Below are 15,742 nucleotides of genomic sequence, written 5' to 3'. Positions count from 1 at the left end.
AGCATGAATTTGTGAATTATTTTAAAAAAATTATTAGTTATTGAGGAAGTTGATGTGTGAAGAGCAGGAGGTTCTTTGGAAGAAAGAAGTGGATGCTGCGTTTATCTTTGGAGAACTGATTTTAATTGATTGAATGGATATTCAAGATCAGGGTAAGTTATGATTGATTTCTTTATAAATATTATATATCAGTATGTATGATATTTTAGTGCATTTTTTTTATTTTTAAGATTTCTTAAAAGTGTCAATTTTTACTTTTAAGAAATTTATACTAAATTTTTAATTTTTCATATTTTTCCTTAATTATCAATCCCAATTACTTAATAAACTGCTCTTTGTTATTTTAGCATTATTTACAAATCTTTTCCTCTTTCCTTTGTTTCGACGATAATAAGCTTACAAAAAATAATTTTAATTATAATTAAAGTATAATTATTAAGGAACAATCGCTGGTCTCGTATCGAAACTTAAAAATGAGAATGATTCATCGTGTTCAACCTTCAATAGTTATCAAAGCTCCTGAACAGATTGAACAATTTGTCATTTAGCAATCAATTAAGAATTTATATTGGGACTAGAGCAATCTAGAAAAATGACATCATAGATTGTCATTACTTGCCGATAGAAATTGAAACAAGAACGTCCACTATCTACATACATATAGTACCCCCTTTCGTTTTATGTATCAGTAATTATTACATAATAATATATAACATGCCGATACAGAGAAATAAAAATACGTTTATCAAAGTTTCGATTCCTATTAACAGTGTTCTATACATGATTTAAATTTCATAATTTATATTCTTTTTTTATATACGATTAACCGTTAAAAGGCGGAGACAGAGTCAATCCTGACCCAAACTTATAAAACATATCCAAGGATATTAATGTAAAGTTAAATATATAATTTTTAAAGTTAAATGTATAATGAAATAACTAACGGTTTCTGTACTCATTGCAATAGGAAAATGTTTCACCCTCGGACGGCGCGGACCATAGAGAGAGCCCCGATTTTAATTTCACTTTATATTTCATATTATTCTCATTTTCTATTAAAGGAATAGTGTCAAATACAAAAAATGACAGTAATATGAAATAAAAAATTAAATCAAAGTTGTGGCTCTCTCCATGGTCCTCCATGCAAGAGTTATATTAACCCGATTCAATGAAGATCACTTGTAAAATATTCTTTTCGAAGGGTTATTCTAAGAAAATTATATAAAAATTGAGTTATATCAATAGAATAATGTTTCATTGTTAGAAATGATTCAGCCTGTAGAAGCTGATAGTTGACCTTATACAGTTGTCGTCAATGAATCATTAGCAGACAGCATTTTTTATCATCAAATAAACGAATTATCGTGTGATATAATAATACGGCTGGCATTTATCCACCAATAACAATTCGCAAATGAACTAGAATAAACAGACTCGAACCGATGTGCCTTATCAGTAGAAAACTTGTTTTACGTTCCACGAACAGCCGTTCGTTAGAAATTTTATTTATACTTTGGATTGTTTAAAAACAATGACAAGCTTGCAAGTAGACTCATATTTTTTTTCATTCTTCCAATGTTACAATTTTATTAATCTTTTGGTACTTTGTAAAGAAAAAAAGATAACATTTGATGTTTGAATACCAAAATTCTCCAGTCAGCAGAAAACAAAAAACAAATCTATGTGATTGATTATTTGATTTTAAAAAAAGAATTAACTTCTTTGTTTCTTTATATTTTGTTATACTTTTTCAACGAAACAATAGATTTATTAGGAAACAATAATCGATCAATCTCTGTTCTATCAATTCCCAAAATTCCACGCAAAATGAAAAACGACACGATGAACGAGTCTCTTTTGCCACCCGGTATAAAGGAACAAGGAACAATCATTGTTCATGAAAACCGGCAGCAGAATAGCTGCTGTTTTCTTGTGATCTTGACATCGTTTTAATTTAACAAGCCGACACGTGTATAAAAATAGTCAGTCGCGAAATAAAGCGTACCACGAATGCATTTCGGTCGAAGAGACTTTAAAAATACTATTTGCAACTTGCGTTTCCTTTGATCATCGAAAACATCGTGGAAAGACCGTAAATTTATCCGTCAACTTGATATTGAAATAAATATCATTGATATTTTGCCTTGTTTGCATTGTTTTGGCAATTCCAATATCAAGCACTTTAATTTCAATTAAATTGTTATTCTGCAATTGAAAATTGAAACATTTCTACATCAATTCTTTGTTTATAAATTACACACAGATCAATAAATCAACTGTGTATTTTCGTCAGAAGTATTATTCAGAAACGAAGCAACAATTCATTGAATCTGTCCACAGTTATCAGCTTAATTGCTGTTATCAGTATTGATAAGGTACAGTTGTAACCTGAAGTGGGCTTCTCCTAATTACCCTGATTTACATTTATCAAATGATTTCTCGGCTTATGTATTTGTAAAATGTTCCAATCACACGTGTGTAATTTGAACAGGCAAAATTTATCGTTTGTTAGATCATAAACTAGCTTCTTACGTTAACATACATATTTTTGTTTTGAATAAATACTGCAATCAGTTAAATTGTTTTTTTTTTTTTCGAATCCACGATGTGTCATGCATCATTGGATAAGATTGTTCTTTCCTGGACACATTTTATCTTCGAGGCTCGCATCCGTGTTGCGAAATTTTGCGAATCACCACACATGACTTTCTAACTTCTTACACAAGTGAACAAACTTGTAGGAATTCCTTTTTTTTTTCTTTTGTTCATTTACTAGTGGAATATCCCATAGCTAACTATTCATTATGCATTCTTTCTTAGCTGCAAGAACTGGTTTCTTGATGTTTTTTTACTTCGACCTTTATCTAAGACTTACAAGTGGAATCGAGTATCTCTGCACGTTATTTTAGTAGAATGTTTGAAAAATACTTTGATAATTATGGAAATGAATGACGTAACGAAATTCATTTAATTTAATGTGAGAAAGTGTATATAAATAAACATTGAACTTCGAGTGGTAATTTATCTGTTTCTCTTTCCACTTTAACTTTTCCAGCCTTTAATCGAACTGATTACAAGTATCTCAATAACCATTTTTATTGTATCGAACATTAAATTCCCATGTTATCTGTAGGTTAATTAACGATAACGCTTCATTTAACATATGTGCATTTTAAAGTGGGAGGAAGAAACTTATGACGACCTTGACAAACACTTGTAATGACCAATCGAATTGTTTGTTTCTTTGTTTTTTGTTTTGTACAGGAACAATATTTGCTCACGTGAATTTTATCTGTATCTTTCGAGATGGCCTGTAAGAAACTGGTCCACCTAAAAATGAATTCTTTTTAATGAAGGATATCTGTTCCCTGACGCAAGTAAAATCTAACAATAAGATTCTAAAGGATTTTAACTATTCATCGGACCTTTGAAATCTTCTTTTATCTCAGTTAATCCTCCTCTGATAAGAACCGACCACTCAGCAGTTCTAAACTACTAGACTGTGTCTACGTTCTACTAGACTCTACGTCTAAACTCTAATAGACTTGACTGGGTTTTATTTGGTTCTATTTTTATTAGAAGAGCATTTTCAAATCTATTTCAGGAGAAGAGATAGACTCTGGTAGTCTCTACAAGACTATACATCTAGGCTCTACTAAATTATACTTAGACTCTGTATTTGGCTCGTGTTAGCCTCTATTACTGCTCTACTAGACCCTGCATCGAGGTTTTGCTAGACTCTATTAGGATATCTCTATATTCTAGTAGACTATGTATCTAGGTTCTGCCAGACTCTATTAGGATATCTCTATGCTCTACTAGACTGAATACCTAAACCCTACTAAATTCTATTACTCTATTTCTGAGCCCACTCGACTCTATTAGCCTCTAGCAAACCCTATTTCTATGTTTTATTTCATCCTACATCAGACTATCAGCCTCCACGCAGAGATATTGTCAGACTCTACTTTAGTTCTACTAAACTTTGTGACTACTATACTTAACACCTAGACTTTACTAAATTCTATTACTACATTACTATAATTACTCTAATAAACCCTATTTCTATATTTTACTTGATTCTGCACTAGACTATCAGTCTCCACGCAGAGACTTTATCTTCAGTTCTACTAAACTTTATGACCACTATACTCAAACCTAGACTCTACTAAATTCTACTGCTCTATTTCTGAGCCCACTCGACTCAATTACTCTCTAACAAATCCTATTTCTATATTGTACTTGATTCAATCGGACTCTAGATTCTACACTAGACTAGACTATCAGTCTCCACGCAGAGACTTTATCTTCAGTTCTACTAAACTTTATGACCACTATACTCAAACCTAGACTCTACTAAATTCTACTGCTCTATTTCTGAGCCCACTCGACTCAATTACTCTCTAACAAATCCTATTTCTATATTGTACTTGATTCAATCGGACTCTAGATTCTACACTAGACTAGACTATCAGTCTCCACGCAGAGACTTTATCTTCAGTTCTACTAAACTTTATGACCACTATACTCAAACCTAGACTCTACTAAATTCTACTGCTCTATTTCTGAGCCCACTCGACTCAATTACTCTCTAACAAATCCTATTTCTATATTGTACTTGATTCAATCGGACTCTAGATTCTACACTAGACTAGACTATCAGTCTCCGCGCAGAGACTTTATCGGAGTCTGCTTCAGTTCCACTAAACTAAACCTTCCGACAAGCCGGTTAAACGGTCGTCAGAGAGGCAGATAAAGAGTGCGAGTGGAAGAACGTCAAGTTTGTAGTGGCAGTGCGATCAAGGGGGCGGACGCAGTCGGTTAGACTGTTAGACGAACTCGCGGCGAGCGAAACACGCTCGGGAGCAAGGCCGCGCGCGTGAGACTCGCGCGAACCAGTGAGATCAACGACGACGACGACGACGACGACGACGACGACGACGACGGCGCGCAACGATGCGTTAGTTTCGCGCGCGTACGATGTCGGGCGATATCGCTCGATTGGAGAGCGAGCCAGCTGCGTTGGAGCCGCTAGTCGCGGCAAATGCCGTCTCCACGTTACAAGGTAATGGAGCTCTCTTATCCTCGTGCTTACGCCCTCCTGTACACGTGTCTGCCAACAATGGATTTATCTTTCAATCGATTCCTCTCCGTCATTTTTTTCTTTTCATTGCAATGCTTGATGGAGTTAAGAGTCGGGCAGATAATCGTTCGGAGAACGTTAACCCTTTGCGTTACGATTATTCTAGAAACTAAAAGATTTATGAAGGTTCGAGTTAATTTTTGTATATTGATAATGGACTATTTGATTGGGATATGCGTTTTATTTACGAATGACTTTTTATAATATTTGAAATCATGAAGTTGTAATTATTAAGGAAGGAGCGTGTTGAATTGTTTGAAAATTTCAAGTAGAATTATTTTATAATATGGAAAGGAAAAATTTTGAAGGTATAGTTAAATGGTGCCAAAAAATTTGACTCGCGTGTGCGGGAGATTGGAGAATCATCGACGAATCGAAAATCAATTGATCTAAATTGGGAACACAGAAACTGGTATAATTAATTCTAAAGTTGATCTCAGTGTGTCAAGACTGATGCAGGGAAGTAGACTAACAAGGTTAGATAATGATTTAAATCTGACCCGATCGATCCAAAACTTGATCTTAACGTTTCAAGATCAAGTAAAGAGTGCATTAACGCACAGATACTTTCAGAAACTGGTTTCGAAAGCAAGCGCAAAAAATTTAGATAGATGTAGCCAATTACAAAGTCAAATGAGGCTCCGGAAACATGTTCAACTAATCAAACAATAAAAAAAAAGAAAAGAAACACTGTCCTAATATCTCAATCTTAACGAACGAAACTCAGAAAAAAAGAACATAATGTTTCAAATCAGTCAAAAGTGCAATTAAATTGAATTGAGGAAAATCAAAAGGAAAAAGTGATTCAAAAGTGAGACAATTGGAATCGTCATAAATTAGTGTTACAAATTGAAAAAGTGATTGTGATCTATCAAAATTGAATATTAAAAGATACACCGATGAGTGAAAGTGATGAAAAATTGAGTCAAATCAAGTTGTTATATCATAAATTAAAAAATTGATCGTGATCTATTAAAATCGTGTTCAGAATGCACCACTGCAGTGTGAAGAAGATTGAAAGGTGTCTTTTACCGCGTCAGAGAACAAAGAAACGCTTGGAATCGGTGCAAAGCAATAACAGGTTAAAGTACAACGAACGGATTTATAAAGAAAGAAAAGCCTCGGGACGAGGTTCTTGTGAATCACTTTTGTTGCCGTCCGATCAGTTCGAAGAATGTTTTTGTTCTTGGAATAAAACAGCGTCAATCTGAGAAGCACCGGGTTTAACTTTCGCATCAGCCTGTACAGTTATGGCTTCTCTCTTTTTCTCTTTCTCTCTTTCTCTCCCTTTTTCTTTTTGTTTATTTTTTATTCTTTCCGTAGTCGCTTCTTTGCAACGTAACCACGTGTTTTCCTCTGTTCGCAGGCAACAAACAAACGGCGGAAAGCGTCGCCCAAGATGCAGTCGACCAAACAGGTAATTTCTCTTATCAATGTGAATAAATAGATGTTAATTAGCTTTGGATTTGATTAAAATTCCGAGCAATTTTTGGTGAATTCAATCTTCATTATTTTAGTCAATATTCTGATTTTTAGACTTTATTCGAGGTCCTTAGCTTCAAAATTTTTCAAAATTCATTTGAATTTCATCGATCGACTGATAAAAATCCGTCACCAAATCTTCGCTACAGGAAACACAGTAAAATGTAATCAAACGTGTTTGCGTTAAGCTTCACTTAAGTTTCCTTATCTTACATCAGAATCCTCTGATCACTCTTAACTGTGTATGAGTTTTAATCGTTTAAGAGGTAAAAGAATCTTTTTTAATGAAGAGAAACAACAAAAGTGACCTTGAAATTCACGAATCCTGCTAATTACGAATTCTGAATTTGTTCACAGGATTTGGCAAGTTTAACCTTAAGGTTATGGCCGTCTGCAGTTTGATCTTCATGAACGTAGCATTCAGTATAACAAGCATAGGATTTGTATTACCATCGGCAGCATGTGACTTTAAAATGACTACGGTGGACAAGGGCCGTCTAAGCGCAGCGCCTATGTTAGGTAACAGCCTAGTAATCATCATTTTAATTAAACTTCTCTAATTAGCACCGTTATCTACCTTGTAAAACTCCTCTATTCTTACACTTACGCAATATCTTACTTTTTTCTAAGCTACTTTATGTTTTTACGGTTCGTTTGAATTCTTATCAGAGAGGAAAAATCACTTAATTTCTGTCTGATAATAGCAAAAATCTACCAACTTAAAAGATTCAGTAAATTGTTTTTTTACGTTAAAAAATATAACGTTAGAAACATTTTACGATGACATTTACGATGAAATTTGATATGGAAAAAGTTGAATTTTTCAAGGGAATTGGAATTTCTTGCGTGCAAGGTACTAACACGCCCTCATATCGACCTAACTTCCACCATTGCGTTTGGTTGCATGGTGTTACTTCGATCCGGCAAAACATACTGAAATCCCGTTCCTTTCGAGTTATGTAAAAGTCACCGTGAAACTATGAATTATTTTGCATTCACGCTTAGCTTTCTCCTCGCGTGCTTCGACTGGTTGACGATTGATCCTCGTTTCGATTCAAAAGGAAACCTGCTCACGTTTCTGCCGATATTCGATGCTAAATTTTTACCATTCTTTTTCATAAAAAAAAAAATTCTATTAGAGGTACTCTTATCTTCTACATACATTACCATTTCCTTTTATCAACGCCCACTTTCAATGTCGCTTATCTAAACTGTGATAATATAAAAACTAAAAAAAAAAATAAAATAAAAAATGAAGATATGCAAATGTATACTCACTGTTATTAAGAGACGATGATACTTAATGGAATAACTAATTGGTTGTATATAATTGCATACAGAGCAATCTAGTTGTTAACGAAGAGAAATACTGAAGACGCGATTAAAAGCATTAAAGGATTATTACAAGTGTCAGCGGCTCGAATGCAAATAATTAAACCTTGAAGGCTTTTCATTATGTCAGAACGTGACACGTCTCCCCTCTCTGATCACGTTTCTGCATAAACACCATCGAATGGAATTTATAGTACAAATCGAATGGCAACAACACTGCACGAGACGTTAAATAACACGATGCTATTTAATTCTTTTGCAATTGATTAAAAGTCATTTTCACTTAACCGTCTATTGAAGAATATAGAATTAATATTTTTCTTCATTTTTCTCGCATAAACATTGTGTTTTTTCTTACAATTTACAGGTATGTTAGCCGGTTCTTATATATGGGGCTGCTACGCGGCCATAAAAGGACGAAGACTGTCCTTGTTGGTCGCCTTATTTCTTCACGGAATCTCAGAATTGTTGGCATCGGTGGTGCCCTTCTATTGGTTCTTTTTGTTCTTAAAATTCATGAGCGGCGCCGCGTGAGTATAACATGAAATTTCTGTTCCAAAATTATTTATCAAACATTCCCTGTAACGAGATCATTCATTCCTTTTTAGCATGAACGGACAGTCGGCTGTTGTTTTTCTATATCTGGGCGAATTTCAACCAACGAAATATCGTGACAAAATGTTGTCTTGGATGGAAATGGCCTGGGTAATGGGAATGATCATTTTAGCAGGTACCATTTTAGCAGCAGATTTTTGTTGAATAAGTTTCTCCATCACAGATTATGATCATTGGAAAAATTTCAGGTGTCGGATGGATCGTTATCCCAATGGACGTGAACATCGAGATCGCTGGTTTCTTTTTACACTCGTGGAATCTTTTCGTCTTCATCTGTTCCCTTCCAGCGTTATTTACCGGAGCGTGGTTATTATTTTTCCCTGAAACGCCGAAATATCTTGCCGAGACTGGTCATAACGTTCAGATGCTTCACGTTTTAATGAGAATGTACTCGGAGAACAGTGGTCAGCCCCCAAAAGAGTACAAAGTGATTATTTGTCATTGCAACATTTATTATTCATTAATTATTCATTAGGCAATATTTAATATTTCATTTTGGCACTGACTACAGTATGGTTTAGAATTGAAATTTAACCTTCGGACGGCGGACCATGGAGAAAACCTGTTTTCTATTGTCTTCGTTTTTTAAATTTTGCACTACTCCTTAAAAAATTATTCGTCCTTTCGTTTAAGAATCATACATTTAATTTTAGATTAACACTCTTGATAGATTTTATAAGTTTTGGGTCACGATTGAGCCCCAGGCTCCTCTCTCCAAGACTTAATTTCAATTTGGAAATTCGAAGGCCACCGCTAAAAATATTCACTAAACATTTCATTTTCAGACAAAACTCCGAAATTGTGGTAATAATAATCTGAACGAACTGGTGCACCGTATAATGCACACGAACGAGAGGGAGGAAGTGACGGAGAATTCATTCGATTCGATGATAAGCGACATATACACGAAAACAGCGATGATACTGAAGCCTCCGTTTCTCTGTAGAACCATCGTGATGTGCCTGATCGCTTGTTTCGTCACATCCGCTTACTATACTTTAACTTTATGGTTGCCAGAGCTGTTTCACAGATATGCAGACTTTCAACAAGCATATCCTAATCAGACAGCCAGTGTTTGCACTTTGAAGATCACTAAGAATAGCACCAATCTTGTAAGTATTTTTAAAAATGAATTTTTGGGCGCACCGTGGGTCAATATGGGTAGAAATAATATATATGTTATGCTATTTCTGTTATAATAGTATAGCTCTTTTATTTGATCCACAGGAGGAGATTGACGACCCATTTGGTTGCAACTCAAGGGTACAGACTAGTGTGTTTGTTCATACGTTTATTCTGGGAGCCTCTTGCATTCCAACGGGTCTCATATTACCTCTTCTAGTTAATTATATGGGATACAAATTCCTCTTAGGTAATTAGGAGGTATCAAAAAATGAGTGTCAAGCGACTATTTTTATAAAAAATAATTTCTTTTTTTTTTTTATATTCCAGTGATCACAGCTTTTATACCTGGGGTAGTGACAGCCTGTCTCTTCCTGGTGCAAACTTCCACCCAAAACTTAATTCTCTCCTGCGCCTATGAATCTGTTACTTCCGTTTGCCTAAGCGTTGTATACTGCTTGTTAGTTGATCTTTATCCAACGCATTTAAGGTAATCTATTATTTTATTTCGAACGGAGTACTATTCTCAGGAAGCAATCTGTCATGCAGATTGGGGGGAAACTTCCGAAAGGCCCCATCACCCCAGGACAACCAAACTTCGGATTTATAGTAATTGAGGGACGAGAAATCGAATGAGACCATTTTCAGAACTGGCAAATAAACCGTTCTCGAGATATACAGGGTATTCTAAAAGTGCGGAAACCCCCTATTATCTTGATAAGAACGCATTTCCACGCAAAATGACTAACCCTAACCCTAACCCTAACCTAGGTTAGGGGTGATGGGGCCTTTCGGAAGTATACCCCAGATTGGCAGCAGATCTGATAGAATCTGTCTACAAACCCGTAGCCATATGATTTCGCATTTGGCTTGGTTTCTGCAAACAGAACCTGCTGACAGAATCATATAGCAGATTGACGGCAGAAATCGAGCATAACCTGTTTTGTCAAACTAAAGGCAGAAACAAAACAGTCTGCGCGCAGAAACGCAGCAGAAACCGAGCAGATCCTGCAACTTCACTGTTCCCTTTAAAATTTAAATGGCTGAATTTGCAGGATCTGCTTGGTTTCTGCTGCCTTTCTGCCATCATAATATTTGCGCAGACTCTCTTTTGTTTCTGCTTCCAATTTGACAACAGGTTTTGTTAGCATAACGTAACCTGCCGCCAATCTGCTACAATAGCTGAATTTAACACATCCTGCATCAAATCTGCAGCCATTCTGCTTACAAAATCTTCTAACAGGAATTCGACAAAATTTGCTATGCGCAGGATTGGCTGACTGGGATTAGTCATTTGAGCCGTTCATATACCAAAATGATTAACCCCACTTCCCAGATTTGAATCTGTTGAAATTTTATCGTCATAGCTTAGTTTTTTATATTTCATCAATTTCTTTATTTTTTATTCTTTTGGAATTAATCAAGGATATTACAACAATACTTGGATTTTATCACGAAAGGAAACGTATTAAGAAACACTTCAGAGAGTATCTTCTTGTTGATATTACGGCACGTTTCTTGTTTTTTCCTTTTTATTTCTTTTCCTCGTGCCACCTTGTTTGATACGGCTAGGTGTTTATCGATTAACCTTCTTATCAATTGACATAAATATCCACATAGAACAATTATTATCTCGTGTATGGTTATTTATAACCGGCATGGTTATCTTAGTTCAAACAAATGCTGTAGGAATCAATCGATCGATCTGAAATATTCTATCGAATATCAGAGGAATCTCGCAATTCTTATCAAATATTCGTCTCCGTTCTAATGATAATCAATCGTCAAAACATCCTATCGAAATGAATGATCAAGAATGGATTTTATTAAAAATATTCAAGATTTTAATCTTGTTTGACCAGTGTCTGATTGGGAATTAATAAAGATCAATATTGATTTGATAAATCCTTTGCTTAATTATTGACTGTTTTTCTTTTTATGTTTTAGGGCAATGGCTTCCGGTCTGTCGGCGTTTATTAGTCGAATTGGTGCTATAAGTGGTACCTTGATGATCGGTTACTTGATCGATGATTACTGTACTTTGGTGATCGTCATTGTTGCTGCTCAACTGTTTTGTACGTATTCAAATTCTATTAAAATTCAAGTTTTGATAGGGTAACGTATATAGTTGTTGACCCTTATCCTAAAAAAGAAATTGGTTCTTTTTTCGCTTGTTTCCTGAGTAAGGGAAAGCCGTTCCTGGGGGCAAGATCGCGGGTCACTTTACCGGCGGTGCATGTGGAATTACCGAAAGAATTGAAAAATTTGAAAACTATGTGTACTATCCTCAGAAGGAGAAGAGTACAGAAAGACGAGAGAAGAGTCACTGGAGCATAGTACTCTCACCCTTAAGGCTGGTTCAGACACGGCTAGTAATTTAGTCGAGTGGGGAGTAGCTACTTACTACTAAACCGTTTAGTGCATAGAAAAGTGTCCGGACTAGTACAGTTGAGCTTTGAAAATCAAGAGTTCAAGATATATCCCTTGACTAAAGAAATGCGTCTGGACAGGTCTGTCCCGAAGGCTAGTTAAGGCTGGTTCAGACACGGCTAGTAATTTAGTCGAGTGGGGAGTAGCTACTTACTACTAAACCGTTTAGTGCATAGAAAAGTGTCCGGACTAGTACAGTTGAGCTTTGAAAATCAAAAGTTCAAGATATATGCCTTGACTAAAGAAATGCGTCCGGACAGGTCTGTCCCGAAGGCTAGTTAGTGGTGGGGCAAGCTTAGTTAGTGGTGGAGGAAGCCTACTCGACCAGCAAAATCCAATGAAACGGATCGACTCGACTAAACCGTTTTACTAAACTACTCGACTAAACTCTAGTGTCCATACACTAAACTACTCGCCACTCGACTAAACTACTAGCCGTGTCTGAACCAGCCTTTAGTGGTGGGGCAAGCTTAATTAGTGGTGGGGGAAGCCTACTCGACCAGCAAAATCCAATGAAACGGATCGACTCGACTAAACCGTTTTACTAAACTACTCGACTAAACTCTAGTGTCCATACACTAAACTACTCGCCACTCGACTAAACTACTAGCCGTGTCTGAACCAGCCTTCAGCTTGAGTGTCGGTCAGTAGCGAATGGTGACATGCGCACTCGTGAGCGTACTATAGGCTTGCTATGCACTTTTTCATTCAGTTTCATTCCGACAAGCAGTCACTGTATAACCTCGTTGTTGCATAATTTTTATAATTTTATAACGATCCTACATATATTCCCGACGCAAGCTCCTCGCTTATCGACCAATTCGCTTAATGACGTATGTAGTCGTCAAAACGGAACTCGGTCGCAAAATGAGGACTACCTGTACCGTAATTTCACGAGGATCGTGGCAGAGGTAGCTGCTCACACATGAGCGATGTTATGTTAAAATGAGACGTAGACACACATCTTATACACCGTTAACCGGAGAGATTGGTTTAAACGCGAATATGTGCGCGGATAAGTACGGGTGCCTCTACTAAAAAAAGAAATACAATATAACGCATTGCTTAACTCTCAAGACGGTGGATCATGGGGAGAACCACAATTCTAATTTAATTCTGTGCTTCGTAGTATCTTCATTTTCTAAATTTTACACTGTCCCTTTAGAAATTATTATATAATATTTTCTACATTTTTATTAGGGAGAAGGTCAATTATTATCTAGGGGTCGATAACTGTATACCTTACTCCATTAGGATAATTTATCAACAATAAATTCGAAAATTCTAATTAATGTGTTTCAGTGAGTGGTCTGCTCGCCCTCTTCACGCCAGGGAGAAAGAAATCAAAACTAGACATCGAGAAATCTTAACGAAAGTGGAAAAAATAAGAATTATAAAGAAAAGAAAAGAAAAGAAAAGAAACAATTCTTCTACTCCTCGTATTTAGCTCAATCTAATAATTGCATTTCGCGTGAAGTATGTGTAGGTACTTACTCGTAGACTGCTCGAAATAACTCTAAGGAATCTACTTAAACAATTTTATTATAATTCAAGTGACAACATTATCGTAATTAATTCCAGACACAGTATTCTATATTCAATTTTGACTTACTAAAAACGTTTCCAAAAGATGTACAATCTGATTTAGAAAGTAGGTACAGAACAACCTTCGAAACGTATATTTTCTTTGATTATTTTATTAGTGAATTTTATCAAATGAAGGTTTAAAATGAATATTTTAACACCGTGACTGCCATTATTAATTTTGAGTATCGAACAAGTTTATTTATAATCAGACAGATTTATTTGAAAATGATAAGTTATCCAGATATGGTCGATACGGTAGTCGAAGTGTTAAGAAACACTTTAACGATAAAGTGTAATTATAAATTAACTCTTAAGCAACGATGCGTAATCGTTTCACGAAACGCACAAAATCATAGCGAATACTCAGTGAATGAGGCCGCAAGAGATTAATCGTACAAGTATTTTCCTATCTTTTTAAAACACTAGAAAGATCGATCGAACAAGTGGTTATGTGTACTTATTCAAAAACACACTGAAGAATCTTTTCCATCTTTGAAATCTGATATTCGCGTGCTCCAAAAAAAGGTAATCTAAAATATATTTACATAAAATAGAAGACATTTCATGATAGGAAATTCCATGTCTACGTATTATAGGTATATCTTTCGTAAGGTAATTCAACTTCGAAACACAAAGATTTACTAAATAATTAACAAATTATCTCCCCACGAAAGAGCTTCAAGATAGTAGATTAATTTACATATTAGTACTTAATTCAATTAAGAACAAATAAGCAAGAAAAATGCTCAATTACATGGTTATTGAAACGATCTCCTGCATTGTACGTGCAGTGCTAAGATATCTGTTCTTTCGAATCTCTTAATACATAAATGATGATTAAGCGTTCGATTTGATTAATCAATTAATTATTCATACATTGACTGCCATGGATTAGATAACATATAATTAAAAGATAAAAGAATATTCTGCATAGCAGGAAAATTAAATTGCACACTAAAATGAATGACCACTTAATAATTAATGATTTAATGTTATTAAACTGTGCCATATCACACGTGATCATTTCCACTGTGGCAGTTAAGATGTTGATGAGCTTTAATGTGCCTTACTACAAGTCTAATTTCTACTGTGGCAGTCAACGTGTTAAACACCATCGCATTTCTATCTTGTACCCTATTTTTCTATTTTACCAAACGTTTTTATATATCTCAGTCAGATTGTTTATATACCGACCACTGAATAATGTAAAATAAAAACTGTGTTCGTATTGAACAATTCAATTCCAATGTGTTTCATTTGGTCAGCATGACAATAAACCATCTTTTTTACAAAATTAAAAAAAAAAACAAAAAACATTCTTTACTTATTTTATGTCTATTTCAAAATCGAATCACGCAATCTTTCAATATTTTTCACGTTTGACGTCAAACAAAAGGCGGTAACATGAAGAAGACAAGGAAAATGTTGCAGGTCAAACTGCACGTCATAGTCCACGTACAATTGGCTTCTGTAAATAAAATAAATTACTCTGGTGTCCATCAAGCTTGATTTGCGAAGCAAAACGTTTGCCAACAGAGTTACCGTAAAAAAAAAAATTGTATTTCTAAGCTTAATTCCTCTAAACGATAATATTTTATAGACGTCGAAGACTATCAATTATCCTTTCCTGTTTGAGAAATAGAGGTGTGCGAGTACTCGTAATTTACAAGCCGAGCTGAACTCGCTTCGATTGTTCGAGCCGAGTCGAGTAGCTCGGCTCGTCGATTTCGAATAGCTCGGCAAATTCAAGCGCTCGACTCGACTCCACCGACCGATCATTGTTTCACTCGAAATTCGAGTACTCGAATAAATCGAGTACCGGCACACCTCTATTGAGAAGCGCTTCATTCAAATCTCTCATTATCAGCGATAAATGTATTAAAAGTATCGAGCAAGATATTACAACTTGTAGAGCCAGTTTTAAAGACTTTGTCCAAGAATGTTCACTCAGAAAGTTTTCCTAATTTTAAATAGTGTTACACTGAGAAGGCCTAGACAGGCGTCGTTTAAGCGCGGGAACACTGTCGCTAC

At 35.4% G+C, this 15,742-nt stretch overlaps 1 protein-coding gene across 3 annotated transcripts; it reads left to right on the top strand.

Annotated features, from left to right (window-relative positions):
- Positions 1-30: 30 nt before the first annotated feature.
- On the top strand, positions 31-14,952 carry LOC114880876 (synaptic vesicle glycoprotein 2A-like). 3 transcript variants are annotated; one of them, XM_029197346.2, is made up of 11 exons: positions 31-152; positions 6,510-6,560; positions 6,983-7,144; positions 8,325-8,487; positions 8,566-8,687; positions 8,761-8,999; positions 9,358-9,684; positions 9,800-9,944; positions 10,025-10,184; positions 11,642-11,769; positions 13,427-14,952. In XM_029197346.2, the coding sequence occupies exons 1-11, from the start codon at positions 134-136 to the stop codon at positions 13,492-13,494; spliced, it is 1,584 nt and encodes a 527-aa protein (XP_029053179.1). In that variant the 5' UTR covers positions 31-133; the 3' UTR covers positions 13,495-14,952. The 3 variants fall into 3 exon arrangements, with proteins under 3 accessions (XP_029053179.1, XP_029053178.1, XP_029053180.1); XM_029197345.2 differs by lacking the exon at positions 31-152 and adding an exon at positions 4,819-5,065; XM_029197347.2 differs by lacking the exon at positions 31-152 and adding an exon at positions 5,132-6,224.
- The last annotated feature ends 790 nt before the right edge of the window (positions 14,953-15,742 follow it).

Source organism: Osmia bicornis, chromosome 8 (assembly GCF_907164935.1).
Source record: "Osmia bicornis bicornis chromosome 8, iOsmBic2.1, whole genome shotgun sequence".
NCBI lineage: Eukaryota > Metazoa > Arthropoda > Insecta > Hymenoptera > Megachilidae > Osmia > Osmia bicornis.
Note: the sequence above shows the minus strand (reverse complement) of the source record. Positions and strands in the feature narration are given on the sequence as shown.

Excerpts from the sequence above, each read along its gene's own strand:
- LOC114880876 (XM_029197345.2), top strand. The coding sequence starts at position 4,981 with ATGTCGGGCGATATCGCTCGATTGGAGAGCGAGCCAGCTGCGTTGGAG. Across the intron at positions 6,561-6,982 it reads AGATGCAGTCGACCAAACAG|GATTTGGCAAGTTTAACCTT; the intron begins GTAATTTCTCTT and ends ATTTGTTCACAG. Across the intron at positions 7,145-8,324 it reads AAGCGCAGCGCCTATGTTAG|GTATGTTAGCCGGTTCTTAT; the intron begins GTAACAGCCTAG and ends TACAATTTACAG.